This window comes from Aspergillus nidulans, chromosome VI (genome assembly GCF_000011425.1).
Source record: "Aspergillus nidulans FGSC A4 chromosome VI".
NCBI classification, from domain to species: Eukaryota; Fungi; Ascomycota; class Eurotiomycetes; order Eurotiales; family Aspergillaceae; genus Aspergillus; species Aspergillus nidulans.
The window spans coordinates 1,583,080-1,601,805 of record NC_066262.1 but is presented as its reverse complement, the minus strand read 5'-3'; the positions used below and the strand labels follow the sequence as shown (position 1 = coordinate 1,601,805).

General features: G+C 49.9%; 4 protein-coding genes across 4 annotated transcripts, besides 1 other annotated feature; 3 read left to right on the top strand and 1 right to left on the bottom strand.

Moving 5' to 3' along the window:
- Positions 1-18,726: part of a sequence feature (contig 1.51 915..1114266(-1)) that runs on past both edges of the window.
- On the top strand, positions 4,261-7,093 carry nsdD (GATA-type sexual development transcription factor NsdD). The gene is made up of 4 exons (XM_655664.2): positions 4,261-5,330; positions 5,405-6,218; positions 6,268-6,597; positions 6,654-7,093. The coding sequence occupies exons 1-4, from the start codon at positions 5,299-5,301 to the stop codon at positions 6,861-6,863; spliced, it is 1,386 nt and encodes a 461-aa protein (XP_660756.1). The 5' UTR covers positions 4,261-5,298; the 3' UTR covers positions 6,864-7,093.
- ANIA_03153 (macro domain-containing protein) lies at positions 12,991-14,415 on the top strand. Its single transcript, XM_655665.2, has 2 exons — positions 12,991-13,698; positions 13,746-14,415. The coding sequence occupies exons 1-2, from the start codon at positions 13,067-13,069 to the stop codon at positions 14,236-14,238; spliced, it is 1,125 nt and encodes a 374-aa protein (XP_660757.1). The 5' UTR covers positions 12,991-13,066; the 3' UTR covers positions 14,239-14,415.
- ANIA_11377 (NADH dehydrogenase [ubiquinone] 1 beta subcomplex subunit 7) lies at positions 15,297-15,819 on the bottom strand. Its single transcript, XM_050612535.1, has 3 exons — positions 15,762-15,819; positions 15,554-15,675; positions 15,297-15,494 (listed from the first exon to the last, which is right to left on the bottom strand). The coding sequence occupies exons 1-3, from the start codon at positions 15,811-15,813 to the stop codon at positions 15,390-15,392; spliced, it is 279 nt and encodes a 92-aa protein (XP_050468446.1). The 5' UTR covers positions 15,814-15,819; the 3' UTR covers positions 15,297-15,389.
- On the top strand, positions 16,232-18,452 carry ANIA_03154 (protein rgdA; the record flags this gene model as incomplete). Its single annotated transcript, XM_655666.1, has 3 exons — positions 16,232-16,279; positions 16,359-16,545; positions 16,600-18,452. The coding sequence occupies 3 exons, from the start codon at positions 16,232-16,234 to the stop codon at positions 18,450-18,452; spliced, it is 2,088 nt and encodes a 695-aa protein (XP_660758.1).

Sequence of the window (18,726 nt, the reverse complement as noted above, 5' to 3'; positions counted from 1 at the left end):
AGTTGGAGTAATTTACCCAGACCCAGATTTCAAGATGGCATATATCATTTCAAATCGACTTTCCTGCTTCCGCGGGTCTCTGGAAGGAATGGGCTGAAAAGGTCAAACTTCCTTTCCATGTCTCTCACCATTAGACCAAACCCTCGCCCGCGACTAGGCGGACGGCTCAGTTGAATACGCGTATGTTGTTGAGGGAAAATATACTCAAAAGTCATAACACCTCATGGGGAGAGAAGTGCTATTCTTTGGACGGGACCTGGGCGGTAATGTGCTAGCAGAGTCAGAAATCAGATATTATCGCGGCCCTGTTGGGACTGCTGCAACCGCACCCCGAGTTCATCACATCAAACCATGTCAATTCATAGGTGTTTAGCTGGACCTGTCAGATGGCTTATGGCACGGGTCCTTGGCACACGGGCAGCATCGCCGCAGTGGGGTAAAGCTTTGCTCAGTCATCGAAGGTTAAGTGCACCTAAGTCTGGACGGTGCGGCTGCCGAGTCTCCTAGCTTGCAAACGATCGATTGCCTGAGTCTCTATCCTAGGTTTCACCCACTACCCGCACGTCCAACATGAGAAGTGCTGCATCGATCACACTCGGGGACCCCCGGCGGCTACGAGATACGTAGGATGTGATGGACTGGGTCTGGCGCCGGAACTCAACCTAATCAGTATCTGTGTAACGTTTGATTCGGTAAGATCTTGACGGAAAACGTTTCTCACAAGTCACAAAAGTCTAATTGGCCCAGTCACGTTTGGAGAGACCGTTAGATCGAGACTACTGTGAAGCCTGCCTAGGTCCATGCTGTCTGTGCACTTTTTGCGTCCGGGAGACAGAAGAAGCTCCGACTCAGCTGGCGCCATGCCGTCGGAATGCCAATGTCCTGATTCAAGATTACTATGCTCCGAGGGCTCTGGATGGTTCAGGAAGCCAGCTCCTTACTATGGCGTAGGAAGAATGGGAATCTCCGTGTGAAAAAGGGAGTAGAGTCGTGGCTCTGATTCGACGATCACATGCTATCGCAGTTCCCGTAGCGATTAGTGCTGTCGTAGAACGAAACCTATTTCCCCGGTGCCTATTCTTTGTTCAATATGAAAGGGGTTGAAAGCTGCCAGAGTCCAGGGACTAGAAAGTATAGGAGCTAGATCGCCCGGTGTTACTGTTAATATAATGGCATGTATGGTCGGCCATCTTAGGTTAGTCGTCCGAGTTCCAAGGCTATCACTGACGCTATTCTGGACCTCGGCCGAATGGGAAGAGCATCTTTGAAGGCTTGACAATCCTCGAATATATCAGATTTGTGAGAATTGCGAGTTGTGATGAACGCGTGCTGTTGGACTTAGCCCCAACCGGGTCGTACAGCTTGCGCCGTTGTCGCCGCGAGATCTGACAAGCGTGTTACCCAGTGCCATGACCTCCCCCCACATGGAAATCCATTATGGCATACTGTATACGGTGTAATATATGGTGGAGATGGAAACTTCGTGCGCTCTTGGTAGTCGGTTCGCGGGCAGTCTGCATCTCATAAGTCACTTTCCGATGCGCAGACTAATACTGCCGTTGCTTGTTGGAGGCAGACGATCGGCACAGGAGTTAATATCCATTGCTGACTGGGAGGCTGCAGCGTCGACATCTGGACGATTCGACGATCTGGGACCATATCCTAGTAGAAGTAGGCACTAGTCAGAAGTGTCTGAGCCTGCTCCGTACTCCATAGAATGCAGGAAAGTGGCGCCGAGCGACATGCCGTCAGCCAAACTTTTGCAGAAAGGCACACCCGATCCCGAGGAGATTGGCCGCGGGAAATACGCAGGACCGTGCCAAAACTTTATATTCCAGCATCGATTTTGTCCGTCACTTTTTCTTCTTACTAAACATCTAACACGATCTCTCGACGCCCACGAGCATTCAGTGGACAGTTCAGTGAACAATGGAAGTTATGGTAATCGAGGGGTTGGTTTGGGCTGACAGGCGCGATCGAGCAAAACGGGCGCCGGGCGCATTCTGGAGGCTGGGCAGATATTCCGTGCTTAGCCCCAGCATCTGCTCCATAGTAGTAGGCTATTTCGTCACACGTCAAAACCGTTGACAGTCGAACCTGACAGTGTGATGGGTCACAGACTCACATCTGGTTCGCCCGTCTCATAGGCCGGTCAGAAGTCAAACCTTGAAAGGTGAAGAGTCGATTATGCTGATCAGCTCCCGCTAGCTTGATAGACGACAAAGGACGGAGCAGGTGCGCTGTCAGAAATTCGATGTTCATCTGAAGACGGCCAACCAACAGGAAAACTGTCAGTTTAATTCCCTCGGAAGTTAGAACATTCCATCTATAGACGGGCTGTAGTAGTAGCATGCACCACGTATTCGGCTGGGTGGGGATGCATACTTTGCACAGATCGGAATCGCGCACGCAGCCGAAAAAGGTAATGCTCAATGTCTGGCCAGCGGGCGCGGTCATTCCTTTGCGTCGAAGCGCCCTCAGCCATGAATTTGGTACTTTTGAATGTAATCAGCTTGGTCTGCATGGGTAAAATGAAACGCCCTGCACCGCAGTGGCAGTAGTGCTCGACGAAGGGGGTGACAGTGGGAGACCACAAGTGATGAGCGTGGGCTGGCAGGCAGAGTGGCATGTGCCAGCGAGCGGGTGTGCCCGAGATCTCGAGAAGGAAAGCGGGGGATCCAGATTCAGAAATTCGCATCGTTCCATGAAAGCACAAAGGAGACTATCTCCGTACTCAATAACAAGAATGAAAAGGCTGTAAGATCTGTGGCTGCTGCGGTCTTTAGTGGTCGCACTGTGCAGCAGATAGTGGTCGGATCGCTGCTAGTCGTGGTTGCAACGGCTGAAGAGGGGACGACCTCCATTCTGCAGCGGGCGATCCAGTTGCGAGCCCAGCCAGCTTCGTCCATACAAGTTCTCCAGATGAGGAAGATAGATGGGAGAAGTATGGCTGAAACTGATGCCGTTATTTTGGGTTTATGACCGGACGGTAAGGTCGATGGACGATGGCTTCTTCATCTTCCATAATCCTTCCTCTAATCCTTCATCCTCCATCCAAGTTGCCGCCAAGTCCATCGATTTTTTCCTGACTGGGAGTTAGCCTAGTCTACCTTATTTTTCTTCGTCTTTTCTTGATTACAGAGTGCGATCCTAGTCCGTTGGTCTACTTCCCATCGTGTAGCGTACGATCGAAGACCTTGAGATGCCGCCTAACATCGTCGTCGTTATTATACGCGCCCCGTTCCAGCCTTGTCTTTGAGAATACCCGTACATCCCGTACACCCGGTACTAGGTAGTCTGCAGCAGTAGTAGAGTGTATCAGTTGATTGATTTGTTCAGAACCAGGGCTCCAATCCTAGGCGTCCCAGCCATAGGACCAGCTGACATTTGAGATCTTGTTCTCATCGGGTCGGATCTGAGATGAAGACGCGATTAGCGTGTACTAGTAAGACACTGGACGATCCAGCACTACCACGCCGAGATTATCACTATCTGCATATTCCGGTTTCTGGAAGGAGTACCCCAGGATATTTACAGTAGAGTCTTGACACCGCTACTATAGCGGCTAATGGATCCGATCCATAGCCTACTTGAGTCCTGAGTTGATCCCCTATGGTGTCCAACTACCTCGGTAATCAAAATACTCTATTCGTATTGTCGTACGGCTCAGATACGCAAGACTCAGGGACAGCGCCCTAGCTGCGCGGCCCACCACAATTATTTGAAGGCTCTCCACACTCTCGACGATCCGCAGTTCGCAGCCTGTAAAGCTTCTGTAATAATTCGCCGTAACCTAAGCTGATCGATCGTCCGCTCTCTGCCTGTCTCTTCCTTTCCTTTTTCCATTTTGATTTTTATTTTTTTCTTTCCCTTCTCATTTTTGCTTTTCGTCTGAACTCATCTGTTTTGCGACTCCTGCCTCCTGGCCCGCTCAGTCTCCGACTCTCCAGATCTCTTGCGCGCGTGTGTGCGGGCCTACCAGTGGCGGTTCTGGTAGAATCGCCCTGAGCCTGTTGTTTTTAGCTATTTTTCGTTTTTGTTTTTTCGTCATTATTATTTCTTAATTCGATTTTAATTTCGAGTAATCCATTCTTGAATAAATGTTTTTTTTTTTCTTTTGAGGATCAGCTCTTCTCTTTATAATAATACCAGTCAGGACTCCGTAGTCTACTACTCCATAGCTGTTGACACTTCTCTTATTATCGCCGCCATCTTGGCTTCCTCCCACTTCTTCATTTACCTCTCTCTCTTCTCTTTTTCCCTCCCTCTCTCTCCCTCCACCTTACTCCCTCTCTCACTTTCCTACCCGTCTCTTTCCCTCCCCCTACCCTACCCTTCGATAGGGAGAAAGCGGACAATTACACACCGTCCTATACTCTGACCCGACATCTCGACATTGCTCCCTAATTTTTGATCCTCACCCGCCCCTCCTCGAACCTTCACCACTCTGGACGCTGTATACTACCCCTTTGCATTAATCCCGCTCATATCCTCTGACAAAAGGGGATTTGTGTCTTCACATATTTGACACAATACATTCTTACTTCACCTGCCACCCTCAAAGAGCTCAGCTTCCGGGTCCGACCAGGAACGCCACCCCTTCCACGCGACGCATTCACCTTTATCCCTTGCGCCTTCGCCGTGTTTCTTCCGGCCGCAAATCTCGCACTGTCAAATCAACCGCCGCGTGATCCGAGGTGGGAAGTCAGATTGCTGATATTTGTCTCGGCTTGGCCAGATGGTGGTTCGACTCCCAGACAGCGCCGCCCCGATCTGATCTGCTCTGCACGCTGCGGTGCCTCCCGTACTATTTCTTTTCGACGCTGCCGACCAAGGTAACGGCTTTCAACAACTCCGGTTCCTACAAACCAGATCGCAGCGTCTGCGGGTTGCCTAGTCTCTGGACGCCACTTTTTCTGTTAGTGTTCGCCAATCACTGCGCTGACCCAGCGCTCTCTTGGCCGACCCAGAGAAGGACCGAAGATTCCCTGTGTCCGACAAAGGTTGCGCATTTCGTCCGATATACCCACCACCCCAGACATATTGTGTCGGAACCAGTGGCACCGTTTACTTCTCTAATTTTCTGACTTTATCTTAATTTGATTGGCATTCGTGCTGTCAGTCAGTGGGTCGGCTATTCGTCACTCTTGCATTGTTTCAGGGTTACTCTTCTGCTACGACAACTTTCGAAATCCTCTTGGAGATTTGTAGCTCAACACCTGGTTTTTGTGATACTTGAACCTGTGTAAACGAAGCTGAGCGTCGTTCGTCGCTTGGAACCTTCCGATTGCCTGCGCTATGGGATCACTAGAGGCTGGACATAGGCATAGGTATGTTGGAATTGCATTTCTCTCGTTGCGAAGGTTTTTTCTCACGATATGAATTCGCTGACTCTTTTTTCAAGGGATCATCTCCCCGCTATTGGTTTTATAGGCTCCAGAGGTCCCACCACATCTCCTGCTCCTCTCGTTAGTCCGACGACGATGTACCCGAATAACCCTCTTCCTTATTCATACTCGACGACTCCCGCCAACGTTGGGCCTGGGTATGCTTCGCCGCCGGAGCCCCGGCGCGCGGAGGATGAAAAAGAAAAGGCACCACGACAGTCGCTCCCATCTATACACGAGGCGTTAGGGAATGATAATCCACTACCATATCCACCTGCTCCAACATCAGCAGCTCCTCAACAGCCAAACAGTGCGCCGCCTCCGCATCACCTCCCGAACTTTGGACGCTCGAGTGCGGAGGGGCCGTCAGGTCCTCCTAACCCGTTCTCCAATGGAAGCTCCTTCCTCAGGGAGTCATCATCATCTCACCAGCCACAATTACAGGCGGAACCATCACGTTCAAGTTTAGCGTCACTGAATACAACAGATTCCAGGAACGCTTCACTTCAGTCAATTAGCTCGGGCAAATCGCCGACGCAAAGTGCAAGCACTGTTATGACCTCTGTGTCTGGCTCGCAAACAGGGACAGGTTACGACTACAATGCTCCTCCGTCAGCGGGCAGTGTTGCGTCGCCAAATGGATACAGCGGATTTTCACAGCCCTTTCCGTTCCAGTCACAGCCCCCACCAGGAGCACCAGTGTATCCGGCCGCATCGTACGACTCACGGCCTTACGAAATGAAGGGTGGGGTTACAGGTTCCTTCGGGCACCAGGGGGATTCTGCGAAGCGCCATCTCGATGTGTATGACATTGAATCGTCTCTGACTGAGGTATTTACTCCGAATGAACCAAAGTCTCGGCAATCGCTAACTCTGATAGATGGTCGACTTGAACACTCGGGCGCTAGACTTCTCACGGCATTATGCAAACAGAGCACACCAGTCTCGCTCCGGTGCTGTAGTCGGATCAGCTCTGCCCTCGCTCCATGAGGTGGAAGAGATGCTCAACATCCAACGACGGAACCACGACGCTCTGATGCGCATAAGAGCCGTGGTTTTCAGCCAGGAACATGCCATGGCCGAGCAAGTGGCACAGCGAAAAGCCTTCAAATTTGGGGGAGCCCACGATGACGACCACCGTATGGCAATGTACCAGGAGGAATTCAAGAGCAGCGGCGGGTTCGGCCCCGACTCGAAGAAACGACGTGGTGTATGTTCTAAACCCGGACTACTGTTTACGCTTACTGGTACTAACAATTCCAACAGAAAGCTGCCCCTCCTGGTCGATGCCATAGTTGCAACCGTGCCGAAACGCCAGAATGGCGCCGCGGCCCCGATGGCGCGCGGACTCTGTGCAATGCATGCGGCTTACACTACGCGAAATTGACTCGCAAAATGGGCGCCAAACAGGCGGCAGGGTTGGGGTCGAACCTCAAACCCAAGACACTCGACTCGGTGTCACCGAGGAGTCATTAACACGCTAGCATTATATAATTACGAGGCGTTAGAAAAGGGAGTTGGGATTAGAAGTGTTTGGGCGTTTTGAGAGCTGATTGTGAAGCTCTATTGTTTTCATCGGATGGGAATGGCATGCAAGCTCATGTTTTCCGTTTGGCTGTTGACTGTGAAATTACTGCGTAATACCCCTTGATGTTGTGGGCAAAGGCATCCTGAATATAGACTTTGTTTCTATAATCATGTATGCGTCATGTAGCGCGATCGGTCATCTGGAAGTTTTTATTGAATTTTCGGTGCTCCAGGGCACAGGATCGCCACGGACAGGCGGCGATCCTCGATAGCAAATTCCGCGGAGATCGAGACTGGACCCTGGTTCTGGAAGCTGGAGCCCGTGGTCGCCGTCGATAATAGGCGGCCTGATCGGCAGGTCTGCGCGTGGCCAAAACTGGGAATTTGGTCAAATTCCATGGTACGCTCCCAGCTCACAGAGTCCAGTCCCTGGTGGTGAGATCGACTGTGGCACCGAATTCCTGCAGGTTGAATAATCGCCTCGAGATGATTAATTGTTCGAACTGAACGGGCAGGCTGCAGCATCGCCAGCAAATAACATTAACATTCCATACTTCATTCCCCGGTGGAGCCAGTCCACTCAGCGCCTGCACAGGCTTCATCGTGGACAGCATTCATTGGTCTGGGAGTCAATCCCGAGTTCTGCCCGGGCCCCAGATCGGTTTGAGCGTTCCAACAAGGTTCGAGTCGCTCTTAGCGTGCAGACTATTGAAACACGCTGCCAATTAGGGGACAACGGGATGCGGACTTGGGCCGCGTCCAAATTCCAACTGCCGAGTGGACTACTGTGGGATTTGATCAGATCTCATCGCATCTCATCTCATCGCATCGCATCTTTATCGGGTCGCATCGGCATCATGTCATCCTACCGTCGCTGCTGCATGAGGCGCTGTCAATGTTAGTCCTGGGCTATACTGGGTAAGGCAGCCGCGGCCATGGCTCCTGATAAGAATGGAAATTTGGCCTAATTGAGTCTCTTCTAAAATTACTACGGGCAATCAGAAAGCATTACTACCAGCTGTCTAGTCACATGGGCATTGATTTGCCAATTTCTATTGTGTTCATAGAGACACGCACCAGTCACGCCACACCCCACCACATAACCAGCTCAAGTGATTTCAATTTTCACTTTCGAGCGCCGCCTTCCGCTTAGAGGCGCGAGGCGCCCAACTCATCCGTGTTTCCTCTCCATACCGTTGTTATTACAAACTGTTACCCGTGGGCCATCGCCCACCAGCGCCAGGGTTACCAGCCGCTAGCAGGGAACGATCTTCTCTGCCGGCCTGCCCCACCGGTACGGAGAACGGAGCAGCACCGTCACCGTCACCATGTCAATCTCATTCTTGTCTGCGGCTGCGGCTGACGCAGTAGAGGTCTCAGCAGCAAGATCTATCCAAGTTCCTCGGCCGTGACACATTCCACCGCCCCGAGACTCGGCCGGAACCCTTTTAGGACTGAGTAGCACTGAAATTATTTCCCGATGATAATGACGTGACGTGTTTTCATACACTGTACCGGAATAAATACATTGACTCCGCTCACTCCTGAATAGTTCGAGTTCAATACCAATCATACCATGGTGGTATTGCCGTAACCCAACAGTGACAGCTCAGGGACCCCCATGCGATCGACCGACCCAGTCTGTCGGGCTCAAGAGCAGTGAAGGCGGGATCTGTTGAAGCAATGGAGGACTCCTGGTCCAGAATTAGACTTTCTTGCCAAAGCCAGATCGGGAGCCATGAGTCGGGTAGCTTTTGGCTATTGATCGCGATAACCAATATTCGGTATCCTTAAGCTTGATTTCCGACTCAGTATGCGGAGGAAGGATGGATAACCATCTAACCTTGCCGCTTCGAATGTCATACAAGAACGGTACGGGTGGAATCCCCCTATTCATCCCGCTAGAAGAGGGTTCGAGTGGCTCGCCAGCTGATTGATACTGGATTAAGTTTCACCAGGATTGTGGACAAGCAAGCCACGACGATTAATGCTGATTTCTATATCTACCAATTTTTTGTAACTCAGGTATATATCCATATGCGACGATCATTTAGGTCGACATTTTTTTCCCTGTTGGGTAAACAGCAATTGTTGCTGCTATATGTCGCTGGTACTGTACAGATAGAGTGGCGTGCGTTGATTGGAGATGTTCATGACTGGTTCTATTCGGCCGGATGTGAGATCCGGATCTAGCTGCTTTCGACAATAGCGCCAGCCACCCGTGCAGGACTTTACGATTCCAGATGCGATCCATATCCCGATCAGGTGTTCGTTGAGATTTGTCCGTTTGCAAACCGTCAAAAATCGGTTTGTTACGAAGAGCGTTTTTTCAGTATCACAACTGAGTTTGGCTCGGGGTCAGTTGTTGGGAATATAAGAATGCCAATTGGCGTGTATTTCTGGAGACAATAAGTTAAGAGGTACAAGAATGACCCTTGTAAGGTGTATGCAACGGGGATGCTGGCCTGCTTATACGTTATGCGTCACTAGCCTGAGGATTCCTACTGCGTTTGACTAAGTTGATTTTGAAGCCGATAGAGCGCCGGGCGCCCAGCCGTAGTTCTTCTTAGAGGACAACCAGTGTTCGGTCCAGATTCGATTGCTGAGATCAGATCGAAGTCAAACAAAGGCTGCTTCAGATCGGTTGGATTGCTATAGATACGGCTAATTACTCTATCGCTACGACTTTGCCTGGGCCATCACTTCTCAGTTACAAAAAAGTTTGTTTTGGTTTTCTTTCTTTTTTTTTTTTTGGGTTTTCCTCCATGCTCTGACAACGCACGTTTGTCAAGAAAACTTACCTATCGAGCTGGCCACCGAACATACCCGTGTATTTACGATCAGGAGACCGCATTCATGTTCGATCCTCATCGATAGCTACGGATGGCGGGCATCGGAAAACAATCCCACGTCCAAAGGTGATATCTGAAGTATTCAGATGTTATAGAGAGCATGAATATCAAACCATGAAAACATACGTAACCTGCTGACTGTTGGACGCCATCATGCACTGCTATTCCTGTAGCTTGATCGAGTGTTACGGTAACACAACATCATCTTCGGCTTTCAAGGTTGGCGGACAAGCAGTTGATGATCATGGAGCGCTGCAGTAGGCCATTGTTTCAATATGGCCTGGGTGTCTGTCTTATCTGCGTCAGTCAGAGTTGACTCGCGCTTCAGGTTCGATCTGGGATGGTGTGTTGCACGCGCAACGTTGGATGTTGGTACAGCATCAGCCAAGCCTCTCCTTTTGGGCATGTCTGGGATGGTTGCACAAAACAGTAAATCATATTCAGGGTTATCGCTGCTGCCAGAATCTTGCTTTGGTCACGAGTATTTGAAATACTCGGAATACAACTCCGGGATATATTATGCCGTATAGCTGCCGCACATGGACATGTTGAGATGGTGTGTAAGCCTGCTGTGGTTGTTGGCACCTGTTCATGATGTCTTGAAATCTGAATCTGAAGGTTGAAGCAGACCTGCGCCACGGATCGGACCTATCCATACTCCTTACCGCAAGTTTCGAGTCTGTATCTTAGTCTGGATCTCAAGCGGGAATCGGGATGGGCCTATGCATTTTCGCAGAGTCCGAAGGCAGATTTATTGCGCATGCGTAAAGGTTGTAACCATATGGATGAATTTGAATTTCAATACCCACTGACCCGGTTTATTTCAATTTGCTGCGAGTCAGCAAGTCAGAGTCAGTATGGACTGGGGCCGCGGGGTCGCTGGTCCTGCCGTGCTGTCTGACATTTTTACGAACACGAGGGGATTATGATATGCTTCAACCAAGACGATGCAAATATGACTTATTACTGCATGGGTGGTACATAGCCATGCACTATGCAGCAGCCAGCAGCAAGCTTCAAATCAGGATACAGGAGGGTCAAGGCCGGTCGTCCTGGATCCTGACCGTTTCTAATCACTACTCGAAAACAGTGTGGACTTCGTGTCAGTGTTGGTGGACACAGCTCCAGTAGGGGGCTCCTGGAGGCTTCAATGGGAGCGAGGTGGGGTTGATTTCAAATACTGACCTCTTTCAAGTTCCATCTGATAGTTTCAACCAAGCCAACCTTGGGTCTGAGAGCTTGAGGTCTCAGCTTCGTTTCTTTTTCCTTGTAATGGAGACTTTCATCTGTGACTGCAGATCGACAGTGGCAGTGCAACAAAGCCAGAGTAATGTTCAGGAACATATCGAACCTTATCTTACTTATCAGCCAATCTGTACTGCAGTTCGCGTCCCGTATCGGTACCCAGAACCAGGTAATCTAGCTTTAACCATTCATCACAGATAAGGCGCAGATCAAGTTCACGGCGAATTCAGTTCAGCGATCGCCGGTCCGCATCCACTATCGAGCCATCTACGCCTACTGCGTGGTGGAGGTGAAATCCAAGACGGGCAATCGCTGCTAGTGCTCAGTCTCTGACAATTCTTATCGTTTCCGATCTCCATCTGCCAATGCAGGACTTGGACCTCAATCAGCTGTTTGTCAGTGGTTTGTTCTCTTACATGAAATGCGGCGCCGGCGGATGCGGGTGCAAACGATCCGTTTGGTCCTGGGCCAGATCTGGATCAGACCAATGGTTTGATTGCGAACTAGGCTGGGAGTTTCCCTACTACGCTATCTCTGTATGGGGATGTTTGGCCAAGGGGGCTTTGGATCTTGACCGGGTTGATTAAGTCAAAACCGCCATTTCATTCTTAGAGTCAGACCTCCCAGATGTTGGATCGTTGCTTTGCTGCCTTCTTGGTTGGGCCTTGTGGGTCTCAGTAATGACGGTAATTTTGAAAACAGGCTAGGAATCTTCCGAGTGAATATGATTTGGAATCGGCACGGAGCATCACGATCTAGTCATCTGGCATCATCCATGTGCGGTGCATGCATTAGCATCGAGTCTGACCCACCGACGTGGTACAGGATCTCGACTAGTTCGGCCAAGATGGGATCGGTTCGATTGGCTCTGGTTGGTTGGCTCCTTCCTCGCTTTGTTTCTAGGTAAGACGCCTTGAATGGCCCTCAAGTCTGAATGACTTGCTACAGCTGTACAGACATTGAGGTGATAGGGCTGGCATACGTACACTTTCCACTTCCTCAGGGCGACATTGGGCCTAAGCCGGCCTGAGCCCTCGAGACCATAGTGGCAGCCTGTCATTAACAGCCCAGCCGCATTTAGGCCGTAGCTTTATCATTAAGGTCTCATTTCTATTTGGCGGCGCGCAAGGCAAAAGAAGGCAACCGTTTAGTACTCATATACCAAAAATCTCCGAAGTCCGGACAATGGCCGAAGCGCACTACTATGCGCCAGCGCAGTGGCAAAGCTTACGAGCATATAGATCGGCTTCCAACATTTCGTCCGGACGCCTTTTCCGTGCTAAGACTGCACCTCATCTTGCTGATGGGTCGCAGCTCAAGCTCTCGGCGCTTCACGAAACAACACCACATCTGGTGATTTTCAATTTCGACGGCGCTATTGTCTCTCACGCATTGATCTGCTAAGCCAAGGCCCTAATGTTGGTTGGCTTGACGCTTGACTGGGGGGTTCTTCTTGAAGATCAGGATGATCTGTCAAATGGAGGTGAGGCTCTTGTCGTCGGGCTCTGAAGGCGGCGACCATGACCGCCTGCCGCAAATTTAAGGTGCATTGCATGCATACGATCTATCCATTGTATACCCAAGGCCAGATCTGTGCATTTCTTGCATTATGATGGTGCTCTCTTCGTTTGCTCGTTGATCTGGATGTCGGGACCGGCCACTGGCTCCCTCCCACCGAACATCGCGTTAAAGACGACATACCATATTTGGATACTGCAGAAACCGGTTTCCATCTACTGCGGCCTCAATACTTTCATACGTAATGCTGAATGCAATCAAAACCTTTCAGCTTTCCACTGGATCTCGGCCAGCCAGAGTCACGTGCCGCATTCTTTTCAGATAAGCTTATCGATAAGGACGGCGGCTATCACGTGCGTCATAGCTCCCCACTTTCTCCGTACCTTGATAGCCAGCGATGGATGACCTAGGCTTTCTTTCATGTTAACGGTCAAAAACCAAAAGGTGATTTACTAGATTTCTTGAACACAAAGCGCACATTTTAACTCTTATTTACTCAGCTTCTCCGGTAACCTGCTCGCCGACAGAATACCTAAAATGGCAGCTCTTATGCCTATTGGAGACATTCCAACAATCTCCCTGCTCTATAAACTCAAACGCCTAGTTCCCAACGCTCACCCGCTGAAATCGCCTTCCAAGGTTCTCAATGATACAGTCGCAATGGTCCGCCATGATATAACGAAGCTTCAAGGTGTTGACTGCATCGTCAACGCAGCCAAGCGCTCGCTCCTCGGAGGCGGCGGCGTTGATTACGCCATCCATAAAGCTGCTGGTCCCGACTTGCTCAAGGAATGCAGGACACTAAATGGCTGCGATACAGGAGATGCTAAGATAACAAATGCATACAACCTGCCCAACAAACGAATCATCCACACCGTCGGACCGATATACAGCGATGCGATGCGGCGGGGAAAAGACGAGCCGGAAAGACTGCTGCGGAGCTGCTATCGGCGGTGTCTTGAGGTGGCTGTTGAGAACGAGATGAAGAGCATTGCCTTTAATGCGATCAGCACGGGAATATACGGGTACCCGTCAAGAGATGCGGCCAAGGCTGCTCTTGACGAGACGCGCAAGTTTCTGGAAACCGACAAGAACACGGGCCTTCTGGAACGAGTCATATTCTGCAACTTTGAGCTCAAAGATGTAGAGGCTTATGAACAGTTGATACCGTGAGTACTCAAGACCGAGTGTCGTTTTTGTTTACTGATTGGACTAGGCTTTTCTTTCCTCCTGCAGAACATTCTCAGGGCGGGGACGCAGTGGCAGATGCAGCCACAAAGTCAGGAAAAGCGGGAACAAGGTCAGAAGATGCAGGCGCCAATATTGAAGTGCCCCATAATGTAGCTCCGTCATCACCAAGTGTGCTTGCGATCTCGCTTCCTGACCCGCCGACAAAGGAGCCCACTTTTGAAGGCCAGCCAGAGAGCAAAAAACAGAAAGTCAGCGCTCAACCTTCTGAGGTGGACCCTGACGATAGGTCCTTGTACATCAGTGAGCTCTCGGACCTGAAAAGCGAAGACGAATGGGATGCCATTGAGGCAGCTGAGGCTAGAGCTGGTCGTTTTACATATGCAGAGGCGCTTGACGCAGAGCCCGTTGAAATTGACCGGCCTTCATCAACTACTGATGTGCAGAGTATACAGTCAAGTGGAATAATTGATGATATGGTTCACTCGCAGTCGACGGATGGATTCTTAGGGAAGGAATGATGTCTTACTTGCGTCGTTTTTACCATGAAAGTAATTTGGGATTGGCGTCAAGTTCCTGTTTTTGGGTTCAGCTAAGTTTATAAGGCTATCGGTGCTACCGATTTGTGTAATGTCTTTTTAGTATATCCACAGTACCACCAACGCGATATGATGAATTTACGTTAATCAGCCACATGCTACCAAAATTCATAATACATATTATCTCCTCCCAGATTCTAACCTGGTAATTACTATATAATACGGACACATTCAAACACTTTACCCTTGATAATGAGTCGAGTAACCACATAGTGCTAAATATATATACCTCTTAAGCCACTCACTCCTTGGTAACGTTTTGGCCCACTTACACAGATGTGGAAATTACCTTTGTCCCCTTTTGTCAAGCGAGATGCCAATACCAGTTTATTCCTGAACAGGATTACCGAAACAGAAAACCTGGAGAGGGTAGTGGTGTGAGAGGTTGAATGGAGATGAAGGGACATTTGTGGCTATTCATACTGATATATTATTGTCCCAGTTTCAATTACGGAGTAGTCAATTGCTATTAGTGGCGCTAGTGCAAGTCAGAAGGAGTAGCTTTGCCATGAAAAGTTTAAATGTTTCGGAAGACAGCCGGCATGCTTACTACAGAAAGGCTTGAAAAAGGAAGATAGTAGACTCTCCAAGCATTAGTCAATCTTTTGCAGCTATGAATGCCCGCGGGGTCTGCTAATTGAGCTAAGGCGGCACTGGATGACCTACTGCCCAAAACCCATCTAAATGACTTTCGCAAGTTTGTAGTTCAGAACAATGAGCTTCGACAATAGAATAAAGTAAGCAAAATCATATTCTCTGAACATTGGCAGTGTCAGAAAATGTCCTTGTATACGGAGCGCAACGTCTCGGATAGACACTGAGCCAAACTGCAGGACCGATCCTTAGGCTCGCTGGAAATCCTGGACTAGATTCCGGCAACATCCCGGCACTCTCTAATGATAGAATGTGAGCCGTCATGGCCAACATCAGTACGAGGTACAGTGGCAGAGAGTCCGGTCATCAGCCGACTCAACGGAAGACCATGATAGAACGATACTTGAATCTCTATTTACATAACTCGCTGTTTCGTGCAACTCGAACATATTTGTCGACATATGGGCGTACTGTTGGTATCAATTGCTGCGCGCACCATCCTTGGCAGCGCGAAGTTCATCCATCTTAGCAACGCGCTTCTTGAATTCCTCATATTGGCACTTTTCGTAGCTGTGTCTTTCATCCTACAGCGAGAGACTGTATTAGCAATCATAGGGGGGTGATGAACGAGTTCAAGCCATACCTCACACTTCCAAGGGAGGTACCACTCTTGCTGTCGGCATCGGTTCAACGGAATAAGGAGATGTGCGCAGGAATCACGGTATTGGAGGGGGAGGCGGGCAGCAGACATCTCCTCGCGTGTGGCTAATGCGATTGTCAGTATCCTGTGCGGAGCTCTAAGATGAGCTCTCCGGCCGTCCGGCTGGAGAGCCAATTGAGAAGAAACATACCTTGAGTGTCGGCCAGCCCGACGGCGCTCTTTACCGACTCAGCGACGGTCATCTTGAGAACAGGAAGCGGTGCGGAATGGAATTGATCGTCAAGAGAATCGGTCGGCTTGAGGTTTGCAGCTCTTTGGGGTTAGGTTGCTGATTTCCGGTGAGGTCATGTGAGATCATGTGACTTTAAACAAAACCGGTTTAGCGCCTTAATTCCACTTTACGCGGTTGCGGCGCGTCTCTAGCCAGCCGTGAGAGCCATCGCGTTTTGCGAGAAATCATACAGTCTATGCTGAGCCACTTGTGGCTGTTTGCGCGTTTTTTAATACTTCCAGTCTTTGAAATTAATACTCTTCTGTATTGCAGTTCTTCTATCTCTTGATTGATGCCAAGAGGGCGTCAATCTCGACCCTCAGTTTCCAGACTGAAGCGCGCAAACACTCCTGCGAACCTGCTGAGTTTGACCGGTGAAGAACGCAATCATGGCGGCAGTAGACTTTTCAAACGTCTATTCCGCTACATATAGCAGTGTACGCTGTGAATACTGGTTTGCTGCCTTGGCGAACTGCTCTTTCCTGCATTCTGAGTTGGTCTGACTCCATTCTCTAGGTTCCGGTGTATGAGTTCAAGATTGGCACCGACAGTGTTATGCGAAGGCGGTCTGATGATTGGATCAATGCGACACATATACTTAAAGTAGCAGGGTTTGACAAGCCGGCAAGAACTCGTATTCTCGAGCGTGAGGTTCAGAAAGGAGTCCACGAAAAAGTTCAGGGCGGCTATGGCAAATATCAAGGTAAAATGGCCCTGGATTTTAGCATATCGTCAGTTCTTTAACACTCCCTTTTAGGGACATGGATCCCACTTCAGGAAGGTCGCCAGCTTGCAGAGCGGAATAATATACTCGACAAACTCCTGCCAATATTCGACTATGTAGCGGGCGACCGCAGCCCTCCTCCCGCGCCGAAGCATACATCAGCGGCTTCAAAGCCAAGGGCACCGAAAATCAACAAGAGAGTTGTCAAAGAAGATGTTTTCAGTGCCGTAAACCATCACCGAAGCATGGGACCACCAAGTTTCCACCATGAGCATTACGACGTAAACACTGGATTGGACGAAGACGAGTCGATCGAGCAGGCAACCCTAGAGTCTTCATCTATGATAGCCGATGAAGACATGATCTCAATGTCCCAAAATGGTCCATACTCGTCAAGAAAACGCAAGCGCGGAATCAACGAAGTAGCTGCCATGTCGCTTAGCGAGCAGGAACACATTCTCTATGGAGATCAACTTCTAGACTATTTCATGACTGTCGGAGACGCACCAGAGGCAACGCGCATTCCACCTCCCCAGCCTCCCGCTAACTTCCAGGTGGATCGCCCGATTGACGATTCAGGTAATACGGCCCTGCATTGGGCATGCGCAATGGGTGACCTTGAAATTGTCAAAGATTTGCTGCGGAGGGGAGCAGATATGAAAGCACTGTCTATTCATGAAGAGACCCCACTGGTCCGCGCTGTGCTTTTTACGAACAACTATGAGAAGAGGACGTTTCCAGCACTGTTAGACCTGCTTCTAGACACGATCTCTTTCAGGGATTGGTTTGGTGCTACATTGTTCCACCACATCGCGCAAACGACGAAAAGCAAGGGAAAATGGAAAAGCTCACGATACTACTGTGAAGTGGCACTAGAGAAATTGCGCACCACTTTCTCCCCAGAAGAAGTCGATTTATTACTCTCATGTCAGGATTCGGTCGGGGATACTGCCGTTTTAGTTGCTGCACGCAATGGAGTTTTTCGCCTGGTTGACCTGCTTCTCTCTCGCTGCCCAAGGGCCGGTGATCTAGTAAATAAAAGAGGCGAAACCGCCTCTAGCATCATGCAACGGGCCCATCTGGCAGAACGAGACATCCCACCGCCGCCATCTTCTATTACTATGGGGAATGATCACATAGATGGTGAAGTTGGCGCCCCTACCAGCTTAGAACCACAGTCGGTTACTCTACATCACGAGTCATCTCCCGCCACTGCGCAATTGCTCTCACAGATTGGAGCTATCATGGCGGAAGCGAGCAGAAAGCTTACCTCAAGCTACGGCGCTGCCAAGCCAAGTCAGAAAGACTCAGATGATGTCGCCAATCCAGAAGCATTGTACGAGCAGCTAGAGCAAGATCGTCAGAAAATCAGGAGACAATATGACGCGTTAGCCGCAAAAGAGGCCGCGGAAGAATCAAGCGACGCACAGCTCGGCCGATACGAGCAGATGAGAGACAACTATGAGTCCCTCCTAGAGCAAATCCAACGAGCTCGTCTTAAAGAACGTCTTGCTTCAACTCCCGTTCCAACGCAAACTGCGGTTATAGGCTCATCGTCACCTGAACAAGACAGACTGCTCACAACTTTCCAATTAAGCCGCGCGCTTTGCTCTGAGCAAAAGATAAGGCGGGCAGCGGTGAAGGAACTGGCTCAACAGAGAGCTGATGCTGGCGTCAGCACGAAATTCGATGTACATCGCAAGCTTGTGGCGCTCGCTACTGGCCTAAAGGAGGAAGAGCTGGACCCTATGGCTGCAGAGCTGGCTGAAACCCTCGAGTTTGACCGGATGAATGGAAAGGGCGTCGGGCCTGAGTCCCCAGAAGCAGACCATAAAGACTCGGCTTCTTTACCTTTCCCCGGTCCGGTAGTATCGGTGGATGCTTAATCCAGTTCAACTCCATATACGACTTGCCATACGTTATCTGCTCCGTTCCTCAATAGTCTATTGACTCCACGCCATCCAACTGGCCTACCTTTTCTTCGTATAATTCTCGCCTCCCGACTCATTGACTATTTGGTTTATAAATCTTCTCAGCTTTACGACTTGCATTGTGCATTGAATGGCCGGAGGTGTCGTGACGTCCATTCTGTCTTCCCCAGCAGATACCCTTTTACACTCATCTGCACATTCCCACAGGTTGTCTATGTTAGCAGATCTC

Bases quoted from the DNA above. Each gene is read 5' to 3' on its own strand.
- nsdD (XM_655664.2), top strand. From the start codon at position 5,299: ATGGGATCACTAGAGGCTGGACATAGGCATAG. The intron at 5,331-5,404 runs GTATGTTGGAAT...TCTTTTTTCAAG, and splicing joins GAGGCTGGACATAGGCATAG to GGATCATCTCCCCGCTATTG. The intron at 6,598-6,653 runs GTATGTTCTAAA...CAATTCCAACAG, and splicing joins ACTCGAAGAAACGACGTGGT to AAAGCTGCCCCTCCTGGTCG.
- ANIA_03153 (XM_655665.2), top strand. From the start codon at position 13,067: ATGGCAGCTCTTATGCCTATTGGAGACATTCCAACAATCTCCCTGCTC. The intron at 13,699-13,745 runs GTGAGTACTCAA...TGATTGGACTAG, and splicing joins GCTTATGAACAGTTGATACC to GCTTTTCTTTCCTCCTGCAG.
- ANIA_11377 (XM_050612535.1), bottom strand. From the start codon at position 15,813: ATGACCGTCGCTGAGTCGGTAAAGAGCGCCGTCGGGCTGGCCGACACT. The intron at 15,676-15,761 runs GTATGTTTCTTC...CAATCGCATTAG, and splicing joins CGGGCTGGCCGACACTCAAG to CCACACGCGAGGAGATGTCT. The intron at 15,495-15,553 runs GTATGGCTTGAA...CTCTCGCTGTAG, and splicing joins ACCTCCCTTGGAAGTGTGAG to GATGAAAGACACAGCTACGA.